This window comes from Mauremys mutica, chromosome 2, assembly GCF_020497125.1.
Source record: "Mauremys mutica isolate MM-2020 ecotype Southern chromosome 2, ASM2049712v1, whole genome shotgun sequence".
NCBI lineage: Eukaryota > Metazoa > Chordata > Testudines > Geoemydidae > Mauremys > Mauremys mutica.
In genome coordinates, this window is record NC_059073.1 from 157,154,897 (window position 1) to 157,179,290 (window position 24,394).

A 24,394-nucleotide genomic window follows, 5' to 3' on the forward strand; every position below is an offset into this window, starting at 1 on the left:
AGAAGAGATTAAATAGGTAGGAGGAGAACATGGAAAAAGGACAAACATGGAAGCCAAAGGTGGGCAAGATTTAAATAAGAATATGGTTGACAGTGTTGAAAAGGGCTCACAGGACAAGGAGGAGGAGAATAGAGTACTGATTCTGAACTTTGGTTAGGAAGAAGTCAGAGACTTTGTAGAGAGCCAGGGAGTGGAGTGCAATGGGCAGATGCAAGATTGGAGAGGTAAGGGGTGCTGCTGATGGAAACACATATTTGGTGTTTGTTATTACTACTTCAAGCAAGCCAGGGGGTGCAGCAGCATCATCCCCAGCACCCCTAGTTCCAGCACTACTGGGTCTAAAATGAAATTGGAGAAGAGGAACTCTAGGCAGTGACTGTAAACAGTATGCTCAGTGATCTTAGAGATGAAAGGGAGAAGGGACGGTAGTTGAAGAGGCAAATGGGTCAAGGTTAGGGTGTTTTTAAGATGAGAAAGTCTAAACATGCTTGTGTTGTGAGAGGAGAGAGCCAGAGGAGAGTAAGAAATTAAGGAGAAGAGTAAGGGAGGGGATGAGAGGTCATGAGGGAGATCAGGAGATGGCATGGGATCACTGCGGCAAGTGGAGCCAGGACATCTTTGTGGCCCTCACCACATCATCTCATATGGATGGCTAAGTGCATGGATCACTTTACGATTACCTGTTCTATTCATTTCCTTTGGGACACCTGGCATTGGCCACTGTCGGAAGACAGGATACTGGGCTAGATAGACCTTTGGTCTGACCCAGTATGGCTGTTTTATGTTCAACACAATGGTTGAGGGGAGTCTACTAGCTTGTGTCTTACTAAAAGCACAGCATGTGTTTGTCTAAAGCATATCTTCCAAAAAGGCATCCAATCTTTATTTGAATACATCAAAAGATGGAGACTCCATGACTTCTCTTGATAGTTTGTTCCAATGGGTAATCACCCTCACTGTTCAAATTTGTGTCTAATTTGGCTTCGTCTGGTTTCAGCTTCCATCCATTGGTTCTTGTTATGCCTTTCCCTATAAAACTATGGAGCCCTTTAGTACCCAGCATTTTCTCCACACGATACTTATACATTGTGAACAGTCACCTCTCAATCATTTTGATTAGTTAAATTGATAGCACTCTTTAAGTGTGTCTAAGCTGCAATCAGCAGATATGGCTGCAGCACTTTTAGATGCACCTTAGTAGATTTGATCTTGTGAGATCAAAGTTAGCTCTCATAACAATAGCAGTGAGGCCACAGCAGCACAGGTGGCTGCCTGGGCTAATCCCACTTTCTTAGGATCCTGGGTACATACTTGAGTGGCTGCCACCCATGCTGCTGTGGCATCACTGCTATTTAATCTATCTAGCTCAAGTATGTCTACACATTCTGCAGTCACATCTCCCAATTGCAGTGCAGATATACCTAAGTCTCACATTGTAAGGCATTGTATCTAACCCTTTAATCTTTTTTGGCTGTTTTCTGCACTTCAGTTTTAGCATTCTTAAAAAATTAGACATCAGAACTGTACACAGTTACACAAAATGGTAAAAAAAGAGCAGGAATTAGGCACAATATCAACTTGCTACAAATGAAACTTGGGACGAGGCACTTAGTTTCATGTGGTTTTATGCCTTCAGAATGCTAAAATGTTAAGAGTTAGATGGTACCTATTCAGTTGTGCTAAGTGAGTAGAGGACACAAGGTTTTCCTCTCCTTATGTCCTTCTTCCACGGGTAGATACAATCATAATCCTTGTGCTCAGGGTGCGGAACCATGGGAGTCTTAATGCCTCCAGCAGCACTAGATTCCAAAAGTGGGCAGGAAGCACCTCTTCCACAAAGACCAACAAAACTGAGCATATACTACCCTTTTCAGGGTAGCCACAGTCCCTCTGAAATCAGGTGGTAGAATGCCTCACTACCAGCTCCACTATAGCCTGCAACTGAAGAATCACAATTTGCCCCTAAGGCCTGGTCTACACTAGGACTTTAAATCGAATTTAGCAGCGTTAATTCGAATTAACCGCTCAACCGTCCACACCAGGAAGCCGTTTAATTCGACCTAGAGGGCTCTTTAGTTCGAATTCGGTACTCCACCCCGACGAGGGGAGTAGCACTAAATTCGACATGGCTATCTCGAATTAGGCTATGTGTGGATGCAAATCGAACTTAGTAGCTCCGGGAGCTATCCCACAGTGCACCACTCTGTTGACGCTCTGGACAGCAGTCCAAGCTTGGATTCTCTGACCAGCCACACAGGAAACGACCCGGGAAAATTTGAATTCCTTTTCCTGTCTGGGCACTTTGAATCTGATGTCCTGGTTGGACATCGGGGTGAGCTCAGCAGCACCTTCAACGATGCAGAGCTCTCCAGCAGAGGAGTCCATGCAATCCCAGAATAGAAAGAGGTCCCCAGCATGGACAGACCGGGAAGTCCTGGATCTGATCGCTGTGTGGGGCGAGGAGTCTGTGCTTTCGGAGCTGCGCTCCAACAAACGGAATGCAAAGACCTACGAGAAGGACTCCAAAGCCATGGCACTCAGAGGATACAGCTGGGATACAACGGGATACAAGGCTACCAAAAAGTCAGAGCGGCAAACAGACGCTCCGGAGCCCAGCCCCAGACATGCCGCTTCTACGAGGCACTGCATGCCATTCTAGGTGGGTCTGCCACCACTGCCCCACCAGTGACCGTGGACTCTGAGGATGGGATAGTGTCGACGGGCAGTTCCTCGGCGATGTTCGCCGATGGGGAAGATGAGGAAGGGTTTGTGGAGGACGACGCAGGCGACAGCGCTTACAATACCGCTTTCCCCGACAGCCAGGATCTCTTCATCACCCTCACAGAGATCCCCTACCAACCCTCCCCGGCCGTTAACCCGGACTCAGAATCAGGGGAAGGATCAGTCGGTAAGTGCTATAAACATGGAAACATTTATTTTTAAAAAAACAGGAATAAAAACTATATAAAAACTATATAAAAACTTTTCCATATAAAACTATATAAAAAGAAGGTCCACACATATAGGGATGGAACAGAAATCCTCTTGGGACACTTCCACGAAGCTCTCGTAGAGGAGCTCGAAAAGCCTCTGCAGGAGGTTCCTGGGGAGAGGTGCCTTGTTTGGTGCTCCGTGGAAGCACACTCTTCCGCGCCAGGCCATCCTAACGTACAGCGGAATCATTGCCTCCACCAGCATGGCAGCATACGGTCCTGGTCTGTGCAGGGATTCTAGCAGCATCCTCTCTCTCTCTCTCCGAGTGACCCACCTCAGGGTAATCTCGTTCGGCGACTGCTGCATCTAATTAGGGCAATTAGTGTACTGTTACTATTGTGAATGCTTGACTTTTACTTTGCATAACAATGACCTTCGTTTAACAGCCACGTGTTGGAGGCCGCAGAGGAAAAGCATACAGTGATCTTTCCCGGGCACAGCCGAGAGGGGCTGGAACAGGGTCAGACTTTATGCTTTCCAGATTGCCTTCAGCGGGAGGGCACAGCTATCCATTAACTGTTAAGCAGCCTATAGTGTAGGGCTTACCAGGCCTGGCTGCTACACGGATTCAGCTGTACCACCCCGCTTGTCCGATCTCCTGTGCAAGACCGCAGCCAATGAAAACGTATTCCGAAATCTCGAACTTGTCCTGAGAGCTCGTGAGACTAGGTGCCCTGTATGGTCTTGTTCACAGAAAATGAGTAGACTGTGTTCAGTGTTCGCAAACATGTATCTTTTCAAGGACATCACTTCCTTTTTCCCATCACACAGCTGCGGCTCTTTCACGAACTGCCCCGGCTTCCCCCTCACAGAGGCTGGCGCAGATTAGGCGGCGAAAGAAAAAGACTAGGGACGACATGTTCTCGGAACTGATGGCCTGCTCCAGAGCCGAGGCGGCCGAGCAGAGACAGTGGAGGGAGACCCTATGTCAGCACCAGTGCTCACACAGCGAACGGGAGGATAGGTGGCGGCAGGAAGACCAGCAGGCGACTCAAACACTGCTTGGGCTAATGAGGGAGCAAACGGACACGCTCCGGCGCCTTGTAGATGTTCTGCAGGACCGCAGGCAGGAGGAGAGAGCCCCCCTGCACTGTATCTGCAACCGCCATCCCCCACCACAAAGTCCTGTCCCCCCCTCACCAAAAATAACAAGAAGGAGGGGCGCTAGGGGCCGTGAAAACTGTCACTGCACCTCAGCAGAGCGCTCATGTACCACACAGCTCTCATGCCATAAATTTTGAGAAGTGCTTCCCTTCCTGGATCACCCAGTACAAAATCCAAGTTTCATCCCCCCACTGTGTAGTTGAGTATTAAAAGTAGTTTGTTGTTATTCACTGTTCCCGTCACGTTTTTCTTGTCAGAAGACTTTGTGTGAAGGGGGGGGGAGGGTTTTTTTAATTGCATAGGACAGCCTCCATTACCAGGGTACAGACTTGGGGGCAGGATCAACAGCAGGACACACACAGACTGCAGTCACTAGGCACCAGGGTCAGCCTGGGAGGTGTATGCTGTCCCGGGTCAGTCTGTGAGGTGTATGCTGCCCCAGGGTCCTAGCGCTTGCCATCCACAAATGGCAAGGCAGGCTGCCCTTACCATGCCCTTCCACCCTAGCCACGAGCCTCTCCGATGCCCTGAGCCCCAGCAAGAGCCCTCATCCACGGACACATACTCACCCTTCCCACACACCCCTCACCCCTTCCTACGCCCCAACCCCCAGCCCAGAGCCTGCATCCAAACTCCGTCCCAAAGACGGCAACCCTCACCCCTTCCTGCAAACCCACCCCTTCCTGCACACCCACCTGCAACCGTCCTCCCCCCAGAGACCGCTGTAGGAGCAGGAGCCTGTCATTCCTCTAGTGTAGAAGCGGTCTGTACATCAGTGCACACCGTACCCACCACAGTCTGCGTCCATGTTTCAACCCTAGAACAGGAATTCATAATTAAAGAAAACTTTGTTAATAATCAGTGTTCCATTAAATTTATTTTTAAAACGTGTGTTGGAAGGGGGGAAACCTGGAGAACGGGGTATGTAACCGCAGATCGAAGTCAACAGTCACTGAAACAGGCTCAGGTTCAGCTTCTCTGTAAATCAAGTGGACAGTCATAGGTTACCCTGCTCTCCGAGGAACCTAGCTTTCAAAGCCTCCCGGATGCACAGCGCTTCCCGCTGGGATCTTCTATTGGCACGGCTGTCTGGCTGAGCGTAATCAGCAGCCAGGCTATTTGCCTCAACCTCCCATCCCGCCATAAAGGTCTCCCCCTTGCTCTCACAGAGATTGTGGAGCACACAGCAAGCAGCAATAACAACGGGGATATTTTTTTCGCTGAGGTCCGAGCGAGTCAGTAAGCTCCGCCATCTCCCCTTGAGACGTCCGAAAGCACACTCCACCACCATTCTGCACTTGCTCAGCCGGTAGTTGAAGAGCTCCTTCTCACTGTCCAAGGCGCCTGTATAGGGCTTCATGAGCCAGGGCATTAGCGGGTAGGCTGGGTCCCCGAGGATCACTGTAGGCATCTGCACATCCCCAACCGTTATTTTGTGGTCCGGGAAGAAAATACCTGCCTGGAGGCGTTTAAACAGACCAGAGTTCCTGAACCTTGCCCGGCCACCCGACGTAGATGTTGGTAAAACGTCCCCTATGGTCCACCAGTGCTTGCAGCACCATAGAAAAGTAGCCCTTTCGGTTAATGTAATGGCTGGCCTGGTGGGCTGGTCCCAGGATAGGGATGTGAGTCCCATCTATAGCCCCACCGCAGTTTGGGAATCCCATCGTGGCGAAGCCATCTCTGACGACCTGGATGTTTCCTAGAGTCACTACCTTTGAGAGCAGTTGTTCAACAATTGCGTGGGCTACTTGAATCACAGCAAGCCCTACGGTAGATTTGCCCACGCCAAAGTGGTTCGCTACTGACCGGTAGCTGTCTGGCGTTGCAAGTTTCCAGAGGGCTATGGCCACTCGCTTCTGCACACTCAGCGCTGCTCGCATCCAGGTGTCCTGGCGCTTCAGGGCAAGGGACAGCAAGTCACAGAGTTCAAGGAAAGTGCCCTTACGCATCCTGAAGTTTCGCAGCCACTGTGATTCATCCCAGACCTGCAGCACTATGCGGTCCCACCAGTCCGTGCTTGTTTCCCAGGCGCAGAATCGCCGTTCCACACCATGAACTTGACCCATTGCCACCATGATCTCCACTGCGTGGCGTACCCTGCTTTGTGAGAGGTCTGCGCCACTCTGTGACTTCCTGTCCTCACCGCGCTGACGGAGCCTCCTCGCCCGATTTCTCAGCAGCTGACTGTGGAAGAGGTGGACGATAAGGTGCGAGGAGTTGACAACGGCCATAAGTGCAGCAATGATCGCAGCAGGCTCCATGCTCGCAGTGCTGTGGCGTCCGAGCTGTAACCGACCAGAGAAGGGCGCGAACAGATTTCCCGCCGGCGCTTTCAAGGAGAGAGGGCGGGAGTGACGGTTGAATGATGACAGTTACCCAAAACCACCCTTGACACATTTTTTCCCCCAGCAGGCATTGGGGGCTCTACCCAGCATTCCTAGCAAATTAGAACTGTAGCATCTTCTCTTGTGGTAGTCGAAATCTCAAAGAAAAGTGCTCACAGAAAACATTTCACATTAGCACTACTCTTAGCTTTGCCATTATCTTTGTGGCCACTTCTATTGTTACTTAGCCTTAGATATATTAATATTAGTTAGCCATCTAGCAATTTGAAATCAGATTCCCTATGAGAAAATTAAAAGAGTGTGAGGGGAGCAGAATTTTGTCATACGATTGTAGTCTTCTACAGCTACATACATGCTGAGGTAAATGTGAGGTATTCATTTTCAAATTAAGGACATTAAACATACTTCACGGTACCAAAATAAAACTCAATTTCTGACATGTGTCCTGGTTCATATCTGACGTCCTTGTAGATACCAAAGATCACAGTAAAGTTTCTTGTAGGCACCACACAGCTTCTGAAGACGTGTAGTGCACACTTGGCTTATGGGGTAGCGGAAATTTTCAAAGACTGCTTCATGAACCAATGCATTTCAGCAAACAAAAATGGCTGATTCTCCATTCTGTCTGAGGTATTTTTGGTGCATAAATGTGAGGGAACAAACATAACTGGCACCTTTAGACCTCCTTGACTGTTCTGGTGTGGCTTCAGGACCGCTCTAACTTATGCTCAACTGCAGTGGACCTCAGGCAGTTCCAGAGCTCAGAATAACAAGCCCCTTTTGCAGTTCTATGCTGCATTGGCTGTTATACCAAAGGTATTCACCAAGGGCTGGTTCTGATATCTTAAGTTTGTTTACTCCACCAGAACAGTATAAAAAGGCTGTAGCAGAGCAGAAATAACTCCAGAACCTCCAAAATTACATCAGTGTTCTAGCTTGAAGGTAAAGAACAAAGAAGGACATAATTTGTAACAACAGGGCTGATAAGGTATACATAAGCAAATTTAGCAGTGCTCTGCATGATAAATCTGTGGGACACAAAAGATAGGGTGCCCATTATTAACTATAAGCACCCTGCGTTTTCACATTTAATCAAAATGTACAGCCATCAAAGCCAGAGACTGCATTGACATAACTATGCTTGCTGCTAGACAAAGATATATCTTATAATTTAAAATACAGAAGAAACTTGTGTTTAAAAATACACATGCTTTCCAACATGTAATCTATTTGGTCATTAAGTTAGCAACAAGTATACTGTACATTCTCTACATAGGGAAATCATGCATATGGAACATTGTGACTGTTGCTATGCCTCAGAGAAAGTGGGTTCTCTGAATGTTTAGTCATATTTTCCATTAAAAATAAAAGAAATTAAACACGTATTTCCAAATCATCTGTTGAGCTCACAAAAATGTTGGGTTCTTTTTTGCTTGCATAAGAATCTTACATGTATACAAGCAGGTTGCAAATTCTATTTTGCATAATGAATACTATGGTTAACATTTATTTGTTGGAACAATCTGCAACTGGCAAGCAAAGCAGGGAAAAAGCCTTTATGTCTTCCAGTTGGTATCTGTTCAGCTTAGTCAGAGTATTTAGAGGTGAACAGCAAATTGGCTTCATAAAAACTTTCCTCAGCTGTAGCAATACATGGCCAATGCTCACATAGCCAGGCTAAGAGGGAGATTTAACACATTGTTAAAAAATAATTTGCTTCTTCTCCTTAGATCCACAGATTTTTAGGTATTCTAAATAATCATTGAAATAAAATAATCTTTAATATTTTGCAAAACTGCACAATATATTCAAAGAGACGCTTGTTTAACCTCCATAACATGGCTCTATGTCTGGTGGGGTTCTACGGTAGCTCTGAATTCTCCAGCATAGGAACAATGGAATTGTCATGCTGGATTAGACTAGTGACTAACAGCTGGTATTTCAGAAGAAGATTCAAGAACCTTGCAGAAGGCACTTAGAAAATGTGTGACCCGATAATTCCATTTCTAACCTCTCAGTAGGTAGAGGTTGGTTTATGTCCTAAAGCAAAAGAGTTTCTATCTATGCCAATTTAAAAAAAAATCCTTACAATGATAATTTTAGATATCTTGTAATCCTTCTAAATCAATGCTTTTTTGAATCCTGCTAAACTCTTGGCTGCAGTGATATTTTGTAACACTGAATTCCACAGGCTAGTTGTGTATCACATGAAAAAGTATTTCCTTTTCAGTTTTAAATGTGTTCCATTCAATTTCATTGAATGTCTTCTTCTACTTGTAGTAGGAGAATGGGCAGATAGTGCATAAACTACCTTCACCATACCCTTATTTTTTATCATAACTTCTCATTCATTTCCTCCATTGCAAGTAATCCCAATCCTTTCACTCTCTCCTCATATGAGAGTTTTTCCATGCCTCTAACATAATTGAGATTACCTATTCCTGAACCGCTTTGCAATAGAGTGGCCCAAACTGAAACTATTCCACATAAGTACATACCATTGATTTAGATAATGACAATGTAGTGTTTTTGGTATTACTCTTTATTCAATTCCTTATAAGTCTTAACACTTTGCTTTTTTGATCACTGCTGCCACCATACATTTAATAAAGTGATATTTCAAAATGACTTGGGGCTGCTTGCAATGGTGTCCATCTCTGTTAAGTGGTTACAGTTAATTAAGAACCTAATAATAATTGGAGATATACAATCTCCTAGAACTGGAAGGGACCTTGAAAGGTCATTGAGTCCAGCTCCCTGTCTTCACCAGCAGGACCAAGTACTGATTTTTGCCACAGGTCCCTAAGTGGCCCCCTTAAGGATTGAATTCACAACCCTGGGTTTAGCAGGCTAATGCTTAAACCACTGAGCTATCCCTCCCCCTAGTTAGGTGTATGAGTAGGTTAAGTTATTCCCTCTTGTGTGTATTATTTTGCATATGTCAACATTTGGACTTCATCTTCCATTTATCTAGCTTGCTTAAATCCCTCCAAGTTTCCTTCATCTTCTCCAGTCTTGAGGAACCTAAATAATTGTGTCACCTGAAAATTCTACACCTTACTGTTCACCTCCAGATAATACATATGTTGAACACCACTTACCTTTGTATGAAACCTTGTGGCTCCTCATTATTAATCTTTTGCCCGGATGAAAATTGACTGTTTATTTCTATTCTTTGTTTTCTGTTTTAGTCAATTTCTGATCCATGACAGTACTTTTTCTCTCACTTCCGAGAGAGTAGTAGTCTCTTGTGAAGTACTTTTCAAAGGCTTTTTGAAAGTTCAAATAAATGTCAACTGCCTCTCTTTTATCCATTATTTTATTGACACATTTAAAGAATGGTAAGAGCATGTTAGATATAGTAAGACGTCCTTTCAGAGCAAAAGGCAGTGAGATGATGATCAATCTCACTTTACACTGATTTTACACCAAAGTAACTGCACTGACTTCAGAAATACCACTCCTGATTTACAGAGTGATAACTCAGAAGAATCAGGCCCAGTACAGAAAGAGTGAGAGATTTTCAACATAGTTTTGGTGTTTTGCTTCTGTTCACCTGTCTAATGCCTAACATTCAGTACCTGTTGCTACAGTTGAGAATTTTTTGTAAAAACAATTTCCATGCATTCCTGTTTAAAGAACACCTGCAAAAGGATGGATAGATCCATCAATGGCTATTAGCCAAGATGGTCAGAGATGCAACCCCATGTTCAGAGCAACCCTGAACCTTTGACTGCCAGAAGCTGGCAGGGAAAGACAGGGATGGATCATTCCAACTGCCCTGTTCAGTACACTCCCCCTGAAGCTTGGGTATAGGCCACTGTCAGACCGTTGGTCTGACTCAATATGGCAGCTCTTATGTATATACTATATTGTGTTAAGTGAAAACCATATCACTCTCCTTCTCTAAGTTGTGACTCAGTTAATGCTGGCTAGTTTAAATTTGTCATTTTAAAAATATGGGCCAGATTTGCAAATGGTGTAAATTAGCATCATTATTTTAACGTAAATGTACCTGATTTACAGCAGCTGAGGACCCTGCAACCAGGTGTGGCACTGCAGGTACACCCTGTCTTAGTTTCTCCAGTTTAGTTATCAATAAATCCAGCAAGGCTTTTATGTATCAAACAGCACACCTTCACCTTTCCACCCTTCTGAGAGTCTCATTTGTTAAAAGGAAAGATCAACACGAGCACAAGAAAGAGCTTCACCAAGGTTTCTTAGCAGGGAGGCAAACTCCATCTGAGTTTCAGTCCCACAGTCAGGATCTTCCTGCCAGCTGTAGCTCTTCTCTAGGTAGCATGCAGCTCCTTGCAAGCTACACCTACTACACAGCTATCTAGAAAAGCCCTCTCTAAGATGCTTTCCTTAGAATCCTCCTCTTTCTGGGAGCACCTCTTCTTTAACTGCATTCTGATAGCCTTTTATCAGGTCAGGTGCTCACTAGCCAACCAGATGCCAACCAACCACCTCAGCAGTTAATTACTTACAGGTGAGCTGAGATGAGCTCATTCTTCGAATGAAACCTATCACTGGCAGACTGGGCCTGGATTCCTCTTAAAGGGGCCAGATATCCTATGAAAGGAAGTTATTTTGAAAAATAACCAGACTACTTAAATAGGGGAACAGTGTATCTGGGGTCAGAGTAAGAGATATGACTTGCCACTGATGCACTAGTAAAACTCCCATATAATTCAAAGGGAGTTCTAGATGAGGCTAAGGTCTTTGGTGGATTAGCAAAGCAAAATATCCAAGCGGATCTTCAAAAACATTAATGTAAATGTAGGTGAAAATGTGATTTGTTTTCAAAGGAAAGCAGGAAGAATGTTCTAGTACAATCTCCATGCAGATTAGTGTAACAGTGTCTCTAATGAATATAAGGAACCCAAGTCCCCAATGCCTTTTACTTTGTGTAGTCTTATATACCTGGCTAAGTGGGTGTAAAATGCTACAAAATCAGAATTTTGCACTTGCACATTGTTTTCTCTATAAGGGCAATGTCTACAATGGAGATATTAGCCAAAGTGAAGTAGCTGCATGAGTGCAGTCTAGTAGTGTAGAATCTGTGCAAACATGTAAATTGTGGATTGCACTGGCACAATTTACCCAACAGCCCTCTCCCATGGTTTCTAACATGGATTGGAATGCTCTCATTCAAAGATTTTGACATGGCAAATATTTTTCTGGCTAAACCAAAAATTAGACTTAAAATAGCAGACAGGTTTAATAAGGTTCAAAGACTATAAATGATTTTATATATAGTTAATATACAGAGTTACATTTAAAGATGATTAAAGATGATTTCTCTTCAAGGTGTCTTTCTCCACCTTCTTCACATATGTCTATATTGAAAAAAACCATCTTTAAAATTTTTGATTTGCTGGCTATACATTCCCTAATTAGAAAGATCATTTTAGCAAAGTGCTCTGTAAGTTAAAAAAAATCTAGAGATAAAGGGAACAATTTATATTCATGTTTCATAACACCTTATTTAGGCAAGTTACCAAATTAAGAAAATGAGAAATATTTGTTGCAAATAATGGTTTAAATTAGAATTACATTTTTCATTTCAATAACTAAATTAATTCAATTTTGAATGTTAAATCAGTTTATAAAATGCTTAGTACAGCCTCTCAACATTAACTCCCATTGAAAGATTGAGACAAACAGCAACAATTACACTGAAAAAACTTGCTGATGGTAAGTAATTCATGTGATGTTTCAGTCATTTAATCTTTTAACAGCATGCAACATAGTGTGTAGTAAAGAGCTATAAATAATCATAGCCAATTAGACAAAGCTTAAATAATTTTTGATTCCATAAAACGAGTCTTGTTCTTATGACAAAAAGTCTTCAATTGTTTAGCGAGTGGCTGCCTACAAGAAGGGCCTTAGTCATATGAAATTACTATAACTGTGTATTTCAGATAAGTTTCAGAAAAACAAACTTTCATGCTAGCTGTGCTTTGTGATTAGTGGAAATAGACTTTCTGTAGTGCATATTTATGAAATCTCATTTCTGTGAGAATGTATTCTAGTGTGTCATAACAAAGAATGCCGATGTAGAAGGATCATTTTTGTATTAAACTAAAACAAGTATTTTTGCTACCAGAAGTTACTATACCTACTTCTAACTACTATCAGTTCACAATAACTGGTTACTAACTAAAACCTGACAGATAAACAGAACCACTGGAAATCTTATGTCTGGATAAAAGTTTTCATTTGGAGATTTTTGGGGTCCTTTCACAATTTTGGCTGAAGTATTCAAAAAATTTTACAATGCAGGGAAATACAAAATTTGGGCCCTACACTACAAACTTTTCACACATGCAACTCACAAAACAGAATCTCTATGTACAGAGCTTTCAAAATTATACTCCATATGAGAGAAGTTAGTACGGTATTTACAGCTTTTGCACTTCTGTAATGCAAAGCTTTTGAGTTTGTGGGCAGGATCGTATACTGGATTGTATCCAGTTCTATACTGGATCTTGCAAGGACAATGAAGTGCCAGCTTAGACTCAAGTATCTATTCATTAAAAAAATATGCCCATTTTAAAATCCAAGAGGGAAATTTCTCTAAGATTGAACATGCCAAATTGACAGGTTTCAGAGTAGCAGCCATGTTAGTCTGTATCCACAAAAAGAACAGGAGTACTTGTGGCACCTTAGAGACTAACAAATTTATTTGAGCATAAGCTTTCGTGGGCTACAGCCCACTTCTTCGGATGCATAGAATGGAACATATATTGAGGAGATATATATACTCATACAGAGAGCATGAAAAGGTGGGAGTTGTCTTATCAGCTCTGAGAGGCCAATTAAGTAAGAGAAAAAAACTTTTGAAGTGATAATCAAGATAACCCAGTACAGACAGTTTGATAAGAAGTGTGAGAATACTTACAAGGGGAGATAGATTCAATGTTTGTAATGGCTCAGCCATTCCCAGTCCCTATTTAAGCCTAAATTGATTGTATCTAGTTTGCATATCAATTCCAGCTCAGCAGTTTCTCGTTGGAGTCTGTTTTTGAAGCTTTTCTGTTGCAAAATTGCCACCCACAGGTCTGTCATTGAATGACCAGACAGGTTAAAGTGTTCTCCTACTGGTTTTTGAGCGTTATGATTCCTGATGTCAGATTTGTGTCTATTAACTTTTTTGCATAGAGACTGTCCGGTTTGGCCAATGTACATGGCAGAGAGGCCTTGCTGGCACATGATGGCATATATCACATTGGTAGATGTGCAGGTGAATGAGCCCCTGATGGTATGGCTGATGTGATTAGGTCCTATGATGATGTCACTTTAATAGATATGTGGACAGAGTTGGCAAGCATGACAGGATTCTGAACTCACAGCGGCCTTTGGTCTTCCATCTCCAGGCAGCCAAAAGTACAAGTCTGGTTGTGGGAGACTAAGCCCTCCAACTGAATCTGTAGAAGTCCACCCCTTCCAGGGCTATCAAAGATCAAAAGGCAAACCAAACACAAATGAACTAACACAAGGTCATGGCAGGACACTTCCTTCAGGCAGCTGCTGATAGGCCATAGCCAGCCCAGTTTGGCACTTGCAGACAAGTCTCTAGTAATAGTCCCAAAATACTGTTTCAGACTCAAGCTCTCCATTGTCTTGGCAAGGACTTCAAAATGCTGTTAACCCAAGCAGCTCCTGCATTCAGCCAGGCACTTTAGGGCTGAAGAGCAAAGGTCCATTTCCCTTCCAGATCTCCCATTAGCTGAGCTTATATCTTTTATATCTTCTCTCCAAGCCTGACATGCCTTGCAAGTGTGGTGAGGTAGGGCTGCTTGAGGCCAGAGAAGTTCATTAACCCTCACCTTCTTGGTATAGGTTTTATGCACCCCATCACAGAACCCCTTCCCCCACTCCATTACAGCTGATAGCCCAGTAATTAGGGTACTCATCTGGCATGTAGGAGATCTATTTTCAAATCCCTGTTCTGCCTGAATTGGAGAAGGAACTTAAACTCAGTTCTCGTATCTTCCAGATGAGTGCTTTAACTTCTGGATTATAGAATAATTTTCATTCTCTTTGTGGCCCAATGAATATTTCATTAGTTATACAAAGTGGAACTACTTCAACAACAGAGATTGAAAGAGGTCCATGCAGAATAGCTGGGTGGTTAGTGCACTCACCTGGGCGACATGGGTCTAAGTCCCTGCTCCAAATCAAGCAGCGCACCTGTTGAATTCTGGGTCTCCCACATCCCAGGTGAGTGCTCTTACCACAGGGCTGATGGAGATAGTGGGACTTGCTATCTCTATCCCCAGCTGTCTTTGGTGTGGTAGGCATGCTAAGAGTCTGGCGACCACATCAGCTTGTGCAGGTGTAATAGGCAAGGGAACACCTAGTTTGTGAATCTCAGCAGGGATTAGACATGAGCTGGAATGCTGAGCAGCTCAGCGGCATCAGGAATTAGGTGCTATTGTGCATGCCCACCAGCAGAAATTCTGGCACGTAGGGAACTTTACTGGTGGAAACGTAGGTCCCTAAGACCCATCCAAGGATTTGTATCTCACACCCACATTTCTGCTTTCAAAAGCAAAGAGTAGATAAAGGGGTACCAGCCATCCTGGAAATGAAGATTGCCAATTATCAAAAGATATTGGCAAAAAACAATAGACTCACGAAAAGCAATTGTCCCTGCCTCTTTCCCAGTTGTGAATGTCATCCTTAATCCAAATGGGAACCATTGAAGTAGTCCCTCAATAATTCAGAGGGAGGAGTAGAGTCCTGTAATCTTTGTCCCAAACCAAACACTTGTATTCCCTCTCCCCTCCAGAGTGAAAACCTTTAATGATGATATCTTTAAAAAAATTATAACAAGCAATTAATTTTCTTTTAAATTAAAAAACAAAACCCAAAACCAAAGACAAGCTCATATGACCATAAGTTTATTTAAAAAGGAACCTCAAACTTGCCAAAATTGCACTGTGAAGGTTTTGTTTAGTTATCAGTTTATCGCTAACCTTTTCCACATATTTTAAACAATTTAATCTAGAATCATAGAATATTAGGGTTGGAAGAGACCTCAGGACATCATCTAGTCCAATCCCCTGCTCAACACCAACTAAATCATCCCAGCCAAGGCTTTGTCAAGCCAGGCCTTAAAAATCTCCAAGGATGGAGATTCCACTACCTCCCTAGGTAATCCATTCCAGTGCTTCACTACCCTCCTAGTGAAATAGTGTTTCCTAATATCCATCCTAGACCTCCCCCACTGCAACTTGAGACCATTACTCCTTGTTCTGTCATCTGCTACCACTGAGAACAGTCTAGCACCATCCTATTTGGAACCACCCCCTTCAGGTAGTTGAAGGCTGCTATCAAGTCCCCCCTCCCCCTTCTCTTCTCCAGTCTAAATAACCCCTGTTCCCTCAGCCTCTCCTTGTGCCCCAGCTCCATAATCATTTTTGTTGCCCTCCGCTGGACTCTCTCCTATTTGTCCACATCCCTTCTGTAGTGGGGGGACCAAAACTGGATTCAATACTCCAGATGTGGCCTCACCAGTGCCGAATAGAGGGGAATAATCACTTCCCTCGATCTGCTGGCAATGCTCCTACTAATTCTTAACAATTATGTGACTCATGAAAATTAATTTTTATTACATTTAAGAGTGTTGTTTTGATTTCTAACATTTAGCACAAAGTTATTCTTGTTCTGTCTCACTTTGGTAAATGTGAGAAGAGAAGAACAGAAATGTCTAACTGATAGCATTACAGAGCATAAAAACTGCCAAAGGTGCTATATGGCAGTAGCTGAGAAGTATGAAATGATTTTGCTATTGAATACATGACCCTAATAAAATTCAAATATAGTTCTACAGCTTTTAAATACTGATAAAATGTATATATATACTACCTTAGTTGTAGGAAACAAACTATTCCTTCATAATATGCCACTTGTGACTGGATTTACCATTAGGCCATCTTCTGCAAATCCATCCTCTTGCTATAAGGTTTATTTTAAACAATTTTTGCCTGTGAAGTTTATTACTTGGACTCCCATTCTGTATGAAGCCCACTAAGGTACACAGCCTTTTCCTGGTCTGTGACCCTAAGGCTTTGATATTGTCCTTCCCACAGTGTCTTGATGCTACTCATTATAGAGATGTGAAAGGCAAGCTGCATTTCCCGATGCTGAATATTTTTGTCCTATGTATTCATAGCAGGATTAAAATAAATGTAAATCTTCCAAAGTACATTTCTAGATGGTGATATGGACAACATTAAAAAAACTTTAACATAACCAATTTCTATACTACTAGTCTGTCTTTTTTCCCTCATAAATTGTAGTGTCAAGAATATTAGCAAAGATCTATGAAGATTTGTATGAATATTAAAATGATTTCTGGTTTCAGGAGAAAACTGGAGTTGAATGTAAGTTTCAAAAAGTAATATTTTATCTTACACTACTTTGTTTCTCTTCTAGTGGCAAAGCATTACAATAACACTGGTTGAGAAAGTGCAGATGATTGCTGTAATCCTAGGATCTCTGTTCTTAGTAGCAAGTGTGACTTGGCTACTATGGTCAGCCTTCAGCCCCTATGCAGTATGGCAAAGAAAGGACATCCTTTTTCAAATCTGCTATGGAATGTATGGTTTTATGGATCTAGTGTGCATAGGTAAGCTCAAAACATTAATCAGTACAGATTGTGGTTAAAGAGTATAACTATGGGTCAAACTTCCTTAGCTCTTCAATTCTCTACTTATTTATTCTTAGCTGACATATTTAGCAAACACTTGACTTTTATAAAAGTAGAGACACTGTGAGAGAGGAACCAAACAAAAGCCCAACCCTCAGTCTGATCAAATCACTTTCCCTAAATGTTAAATTCCCAGAATCACAATCAGTTTTGCCTACTTTGAAATTTAAAAGGATAGTAAAGTGTAGGAGGGTCAGTAGGTGAAATTATAACAAAGATTTGATGAAAAGGACTAATGATAGTTCTGTTCTCTCAAATCTTCCTTTGTTGCTAAGCAGAGTTAGTTATTTACGTCAAGGATAGAATAGGTCTCTGAAGGATTTTCTTGTAGAACTACATATCTAGAACTACACTGAACAGAGTTGTGTGAATCACTATGCTAGAAATAGAGTATAATGGATAGGCTGCACTGCTGCAGTGAGATGAAGGAACTAATTCAAGAGTTCTGTTGACATTCTAAACAGATAAAAACACTATATAAGTGCTAAGTATTTTAATTTATTAATTATACTATGAAAGCAGAGCTCAGGTGGTTTATGATGTCATCAGAACTCTTAAAGAGTGACGATAAAACTTTCTGAAAGCTTTTGTGTGTGTATGTGTGTACGCACTTCCTTTAATATATTGATCCCAAAATGTCTAAATAAAAACTTTTAAATAGTTAGTAAAGCAACTATGAGCTGAATGTGAAAGAGGTTACACTAAAGTAAAAATAAAGGAATTCTAGTCACTCTTAGAGTAAGTAAGGCACAGTAATTTGAACTAAAGTTCCCAGAATATTTATATCAATAACATGATGAAATGCTGTATAATTCTTTTAATTAAAAAAAATATCAAAATGCTTTGCAAATGTTGCTGTTAACTCAATTTTATATATGCCTCTTATTATACCATGTATACATTATCATACAGTTCAGTTGATAACATAGTTATTTGAAACTTATTGTGTTAATTGAATTTTTTCACTGGTTTAATTTGTTACAAAAATCAAACTCTTATCAGTTCAAAATGTATTGCTTAGTATCTGTAGACAGATAAAAATACATTCGTGTATTTATAGAACTAAATGTATCAATGGAACAGGGTCGTGGATGTACTAATGAGGAAATTCAATTCTAAGAAAGAACTGCTAAGAGTTATAAAGTAGTCACTGAAATGTCCAATGTAAATTTTCACATCTAGATTTAAAACAATATACAGTAGTGATACTTGGAAACTTGCCAGTGGCCTTAGATATCTAAATATATGCATATAACTACAGTCTTATAATTAATACTAATGGCATTAATTAGTACAGGGGTTCTCAAACTGGGGGTCGGGACCTCTCAGGAGGTCATGAGGTTATTACATGGAGGTCGCGAGATGTCAGCATCCACCCTAAATCCTGCTTTGCCTCCAGCATTTATAATGGTATTAAATATACAAAAAAGTGTTTTTAATTTATAAGGTGGTCACACTCAGAGGCTTGGTATGTGAAAGGGGTCACCAATACAAAAGCTTGAGAACCATTGAATTAGCATCTCTATCTACATTTTGTAACTATAGTTTCCTTACTTGAACATTAACTTTTAATTAATGGTAGCAAGCTTAATATGTAGGTTTTTTAAAAAAACAATTATGTTACCTAATAACTTTAAATGACTAAACTTGTGTCTGGGAATTAAGAAATAACTGGTTAACTGGTTTGGTAATTGTGCAGCATTTTTGTACTTCTGATCAGCTCAGACCATTCACGTTCAATATACTTTCAAGTAATCTTCTGCAGCCTATTGTATTTTAAACATGTGCATCCAAGACCACTTACAAATTTTTAAAATATCTATTAGCATCTCCAACTTTACTCTGTGTGGTGTCTGTTATTGTAACTTCTATAGGATAAAGGACTTTAATCTGAGTAATTGCTTTAACTGAAAATATCTGAATTAAATTCCTTAGAATGCAAATGTTTAGGTTTCTGAATGATCTAAAAAACCCACAAGATAATCTGATGACAGATATAACTTTCTAACAGCAGTTCAGTGGGCAATGATTTTATTACATTAGAAAGTTTTTGTCTTACTCTTTAATTCTTACCCACTAGCTCTAAATTATGTAAAAGGACTAACAAGTAGATGTATGCTATACTCTGTTCCTCACACACTATGACCTGTGCAGTGTTGATGCAGCCAACAGAAGAGTTATGAAGCACAAGTCTAAAAGTTAAGTGCCCCACCCCTTTATTTGTGATCATCCTGCAATAAACTCCCTGTGGATGAGTCCCTGCACCCATGAAAAGCCTCACTGATTTCAGTGGGGATTTGCATAGGCACAAGGGTGCACTCATGGATAGTTAATTTCATGGTCAGGGCTTGAGTTGTAAACTCCATGACTAAAGACCTATTCCAGTTGTCTAAAGTCATGTACATCTGTGGCTCTGCATAAACAATAAAATGTTTTCAGCCACCTAAGAAATGTAAATATCTGTACTGCTTGAAGTGTTATTGTTTTTATAATTTTGAAATGAAGTTCAATAATTGGCTAGTGAGAACTGCACAGTTATATTAAAAACCTTCACATTTAGAAACTTTAACAGATTATTTTTAGTATTTTTCCATTAAATCTGATTTAATTGCATCAATCCACAGTCCTATCCAATAAGTAATATTAAAAAATGTCTCATACATTTTAATCTGCCAGCCTTGTCATTCATTTGTACCAAGAGAAAACTGTCAAAGCTTACAGCTCACCAGTATGCCACCCACTAAATAACTTATGTGGATTCTTTGTTCATTTCCATTTGCAGCCTATCCAGTTTTACAGGAAGTTCACTTTTGTAACATTTAACAAAGAATAAAGTTGCCTTGTATTACAAGACTCTTCTTACTCTCTATGCACAGGACAGTGTTCTATCAACATCAATTTAACTTACACATTTTAACACGTAGGTTAAATTTGTGTCTGTTGTTCAATTCATCCTCTTCTGATCTTCCCTGGGAATTCTGGGTCCCTCCTTACAGCATCCCCTTCTAATCACATCAGTGTCAAATATGGCAATTCTCTGTGCAATTCTGCATCTGAACTGGGCATGAAGTTGTTCTCACAGGAAAACTTCCAGAGCATGCAAGATTTGCAGAGAAGTCTTTCACATTTGAACTAAATGGAACTGTGGCCAGTCAAAGTTGTACACATTGATATTGCCAGAGATTAGTGAGTCCCTGTTGGGATTATCAGAGAGAGAGAGTGCTCAAGGTGTTTTCATTAAAGGAATTTAGGATTCAAAAACTTTAAGGATTCCTTAAGGAATAGTACATTAGCTTCCCAGTCTTCCATTGCTTGGACCTGGCTGCTCTCCTTCATCACATTGCCTCCACATAGTTACACTATTGGAGAAGAATGACTAAGCACGTGGTAACGGAACCTTTTTGAAGTAGTAAGTTGTCAGTTAGTGTGTGTACAATTCCCCCACTCTAACATTCTTTAGACCAATGGTATAAATAACCTCTTCCTCTAACTGTACTGCAGTATCTTTCTACTCACCAACTCTTTTCCTTCATGTTAAACAAATCAAGTTGTAAATGGTTTTTTAAATAATTGTATTGTTAAAGTTAGATTTATTTATAGTTCATGTTAATTGTTTGATCAATTCACACATTTTTGTGGGCCCATCTAAACAATAGTTTTAAGGGGTTTTCCTTTTGTCCTGTGATGGTCCCTACTTGAGACAGGCAATTTATTCCATAGGGAAGAGCATTTAACTAAAAGTTGTCAAGGCCAACTTTAAAAGGGCCCACAAGGACTAAGACTTTGCTCCAGAATCTGCTCCTCCAAGAGGCACGATTCTGGGAGACCGTCTTCTGGAAGATGTCCTCTGGCATGAGTAGCATGGCAACTAGAGCTGGACAAAATATTTCAGCTTAAATGTTTTACAGCAAAAAAATGCAGATTTAGTGATGCTGAAATATTTCATGTTTTTGTGTCAATTTTGCTTAATTCTTTAAGTAAAAAAAGTCTTAACAATTCTGAAAAAAATCATTTCAACATTTTTAAAGTGAACATTTTGCTTTTTGGTTCAAAAAGTACTTTCAAAATTTGCCTTAATTTTATTTTAAAAAATCAAAGCATTTAGAAATGATCAAAATCAAAATGAAACATTTTGTTCAACCTGAAATGAATTGTAGACTTTTTGCTTTGCCAAACATTTTGGAAAATTTTGGTTTTGGTGTGACCCAAAATGATTTTTTAGGGGGGTAGGAGAAGAGGTAATTGCTAGTGAACTGAAAAATCCATTAATTATACAGTTTTTGTGGTGACAAAGCTAGTTTTGGTGCTGTAGCCTGATGCCAAATCACAGGTTGAATAGGATTGTCTTCTTGTAAAGGTGTTTGCAGGGACTTTTGAAATTTGTTCCATGGGCTCAGGATTCAGATTCTTTGTATGGAGCCAAGGAAAGTTCTTACAGTGGTACTATTTCTGAAAGACATCACACTAAGAAGAAAAGGTGCTCCTACTGTTGGATCTGGCCAGACCGCACTGCAATCAGTTTGCTTAAATCTTAGAGATCTGAGGATACGGCTTTCTTGGATTCTGCCAGGTCAGATCCATCCGGACAAAGCTCCAGGAACTCAATCCTCCAGGACTCCCCTAGAAAGTGTCCTGCAAGAAGGTGAAGGCACCAATGAAAATCCCTTGACCCCCTTCACTTGAGTCCCTGGGATCAGTAGTTGTGCCAGATGTAGAGTCAGACTCAGTGTTAGGGGAGGAAATGGTGGGAAACTCTTCAGAAGTTGCCCCTTCTAGCTTATCTAGTGTTGCCAGATCTGTTTTATTGCAAGTCTTGTGGTATTTAGTGTTTTATTTAAACCAACAGCTCCTTGAGACAAATGAGTATATGAGAATATCTGCTTTCATTTAAAAAAGTTTTTAGCCCTTATGGTTTCAGAGAAAGGTTTGTAAATGTAATGTGAGTGCACCTTAATGGTTGAAAAATAAGAAGGCAAATAAAGAGACCCAGCAGAGTTGCAGGCCCTTAATAATTTAAATTACAGTAGCACTTAAAGGCCTAATCAGGATCATGGCCCCATTATGTTCATACAGTGCCAAGGATGTACTAAAGAGAGAATCCTTGCCATAAAGAGCTATGGCCTACAGATCTTATACTGTACAAGATAAAGATATGATTGTATTTAGGAATCATTTCACATTTCTGGTAAGAACTGTGTTGGACTTTGATCTCAGTCAATTTATATCACTATTTGTCTTCACCTCACCAGAATGTCTAGAGCTTTGGAAGGAAAATTGTACACCCTATATATCCAGAGAGCTACTACTTAGACAGGACTAAGCAATTTAGAAAGTCCAAGAGATCATTTGTGGCCTTTGTAGAAAGTTAAACCATCTCAGGTCAAAAAATAAGTGGATATGACTATACAGTCAGTCATTATGAATCAGCTGAAGCTCAGGATTCACTCAACTTAGGAGGATGGCAGCTTCAATATCATATATCCACAGTGTGCCCTTACCTGAAGTCTTTATGGCTGCTACAGGAAGTCACAAATCACTCTTTCCTAAAATGGCATCAAGGGCAGAAATAGGCTTTGAGAGGGCAGTGGTTCAAGTCATTGTTTAGCTAGCAGGACTTTTCAGCTGTCCTCAGGGAATCAGTACTAACTAGTCTCCTACAGTGTGGTCCTGGGGAGGTAGTGTTAGAAGGAGAAACCACAACTCTTTGTTCTCAAACATATTCCTTCCATAGAGCAACATGGACCTTTTCTGCTTTAGACCCTAAGTACAATAGGGCTTCTGGAGGTAGAGGGGAATTGAAGGATGGTTAGAGGGGACCAGATATTTGTGTTCTCTATTTATGAATGTTGGGATCAAGGGAATAGAGTGAACTCTCAAAAGCCAGCTACTATTCTCAAATATTTTTGTAGCTCCCTGGCTAAACACACAACTCCTACAATTAGACTCTATGAAGACAATACATTCAGAAATCAATTATTGTTAACACCTTCTTTCACTAAGAAGATGACAGAAAAAGGCTCTGAATCTTCAGTGCCAGGATTTTCCACTTGTCCTTTTCCCTCACACTTTTGATGCTGGGCTTGACACCATCTATTCAATCATACTTCTAATGATTGGCTACACAGTAACAGCTCTACAATTTTACTACTGGGAAACAAGGCAGACCAGAATGCAAGTTAGCTTTTTCTTTATTAAATCCAGTGAATTGCATACTACCTAATGATTCAGGCAAGCAATAAGCATTGAGGTCCTGGCTATCTTCTGAAGCAATCAGTTGCATTTTCTATCAATCTGTTTATGTCCTGGATCATCTCTTGATGAAAAAGCATCCATCCATGAACTAATCCATTCATGGTGATCTTCAGTCATTGTATTGCACAGATAATTTTTCATATGGGCAAGAGTAGAAAAAGAATATTTCCTAGATGCTATAGTCACAAACAGAGTAGCAAATAATCTTAGAAACATTTTAATATTGATGAAAAATAGAGTTACATTAAGTATTTCAGTAATGAAATTTGGTATCTTTTCCTTGCCAGTAATTCCTTCACTGATGATAATCAGAATCCTGATCATTATCAGGTAAATATGGCAATAAGTGGCTAACTTCATGTTCATTATAGTTCAATTTCCTAAATACACAGGCAGCAGGTTTATAAAACATGAAGCAATTTTATTGCAAGCTCAAAATATGTCATTTAGCTACATGAAAAAAACAGCCATAGTTGAGCGGAGCAGTGAACATCTAATATTCTGCTGGCTTTGTTGATAGTGACAATATGGGACATTAACCATTTTAGGACATCACATCTCCCCTTTTTTTTCCTTACAGAAAGTTTGAAAAAGAAAAAACTTATGGTGACACACCACAAGTGTCCCTTTTCAAAACCAAAAAAATCCTAGTTGGAACCAACCACATTTTCAATTGAACTATAGCGCTAGCAACCTTAAAAAAATCCATCTCTCAAAACAAAAATATCTTAATTTTCTCTGTAAAGATTTGTCAGTGCCTATTAAAAATTGCTAAAGTTTTCTATTTTTTTTAAATTTAAGACAAAAAGGACAAACTAAAGTTTTTCTATGAGAATTATTTCTTTTCAGTCACTGGTATTACTCACTGGAGATGACTTGGCTAAAGCTTCCAGATATATTTTCTTTTGAGTGTTTAATCTTTGATGAACTACTATTCTGATAGGCCTTGATCCTACAAATAGAATCCAGCCAA

General features: G+C 40.7%; 1 protein-coding gene across 2 annotated transcripts in view; it reads left to right on the forward strand.

Annotated features, from left to right (window-relative positions):
* Positions 1-24,394, forward strand: part of MARCHF11 (membrane associated ring-CH-type finger 11) — a 34,466-nt gene that overhangs the window by 8,484 nt on the left and 1,588 nt on the right. Inside the window, exons 3-4 of one of the 2 annotated variants that reach the window (XM_045006443.1) lie at positions 16,896-17,088; positions 23,709-23,751. In XM_045006443.1, coding sequence (XP_044862378.1) covers positions 16,896-17,088; positions 23,709-23,751 — 236 coding nt within the window. The remainder of the gene's footprint in view (positions 1-16,895; positions 17,089-23,708; positions 23,752-24,394) is intronic. The other variant, XM_045006442.1, reaches the window with a different exon arrangement.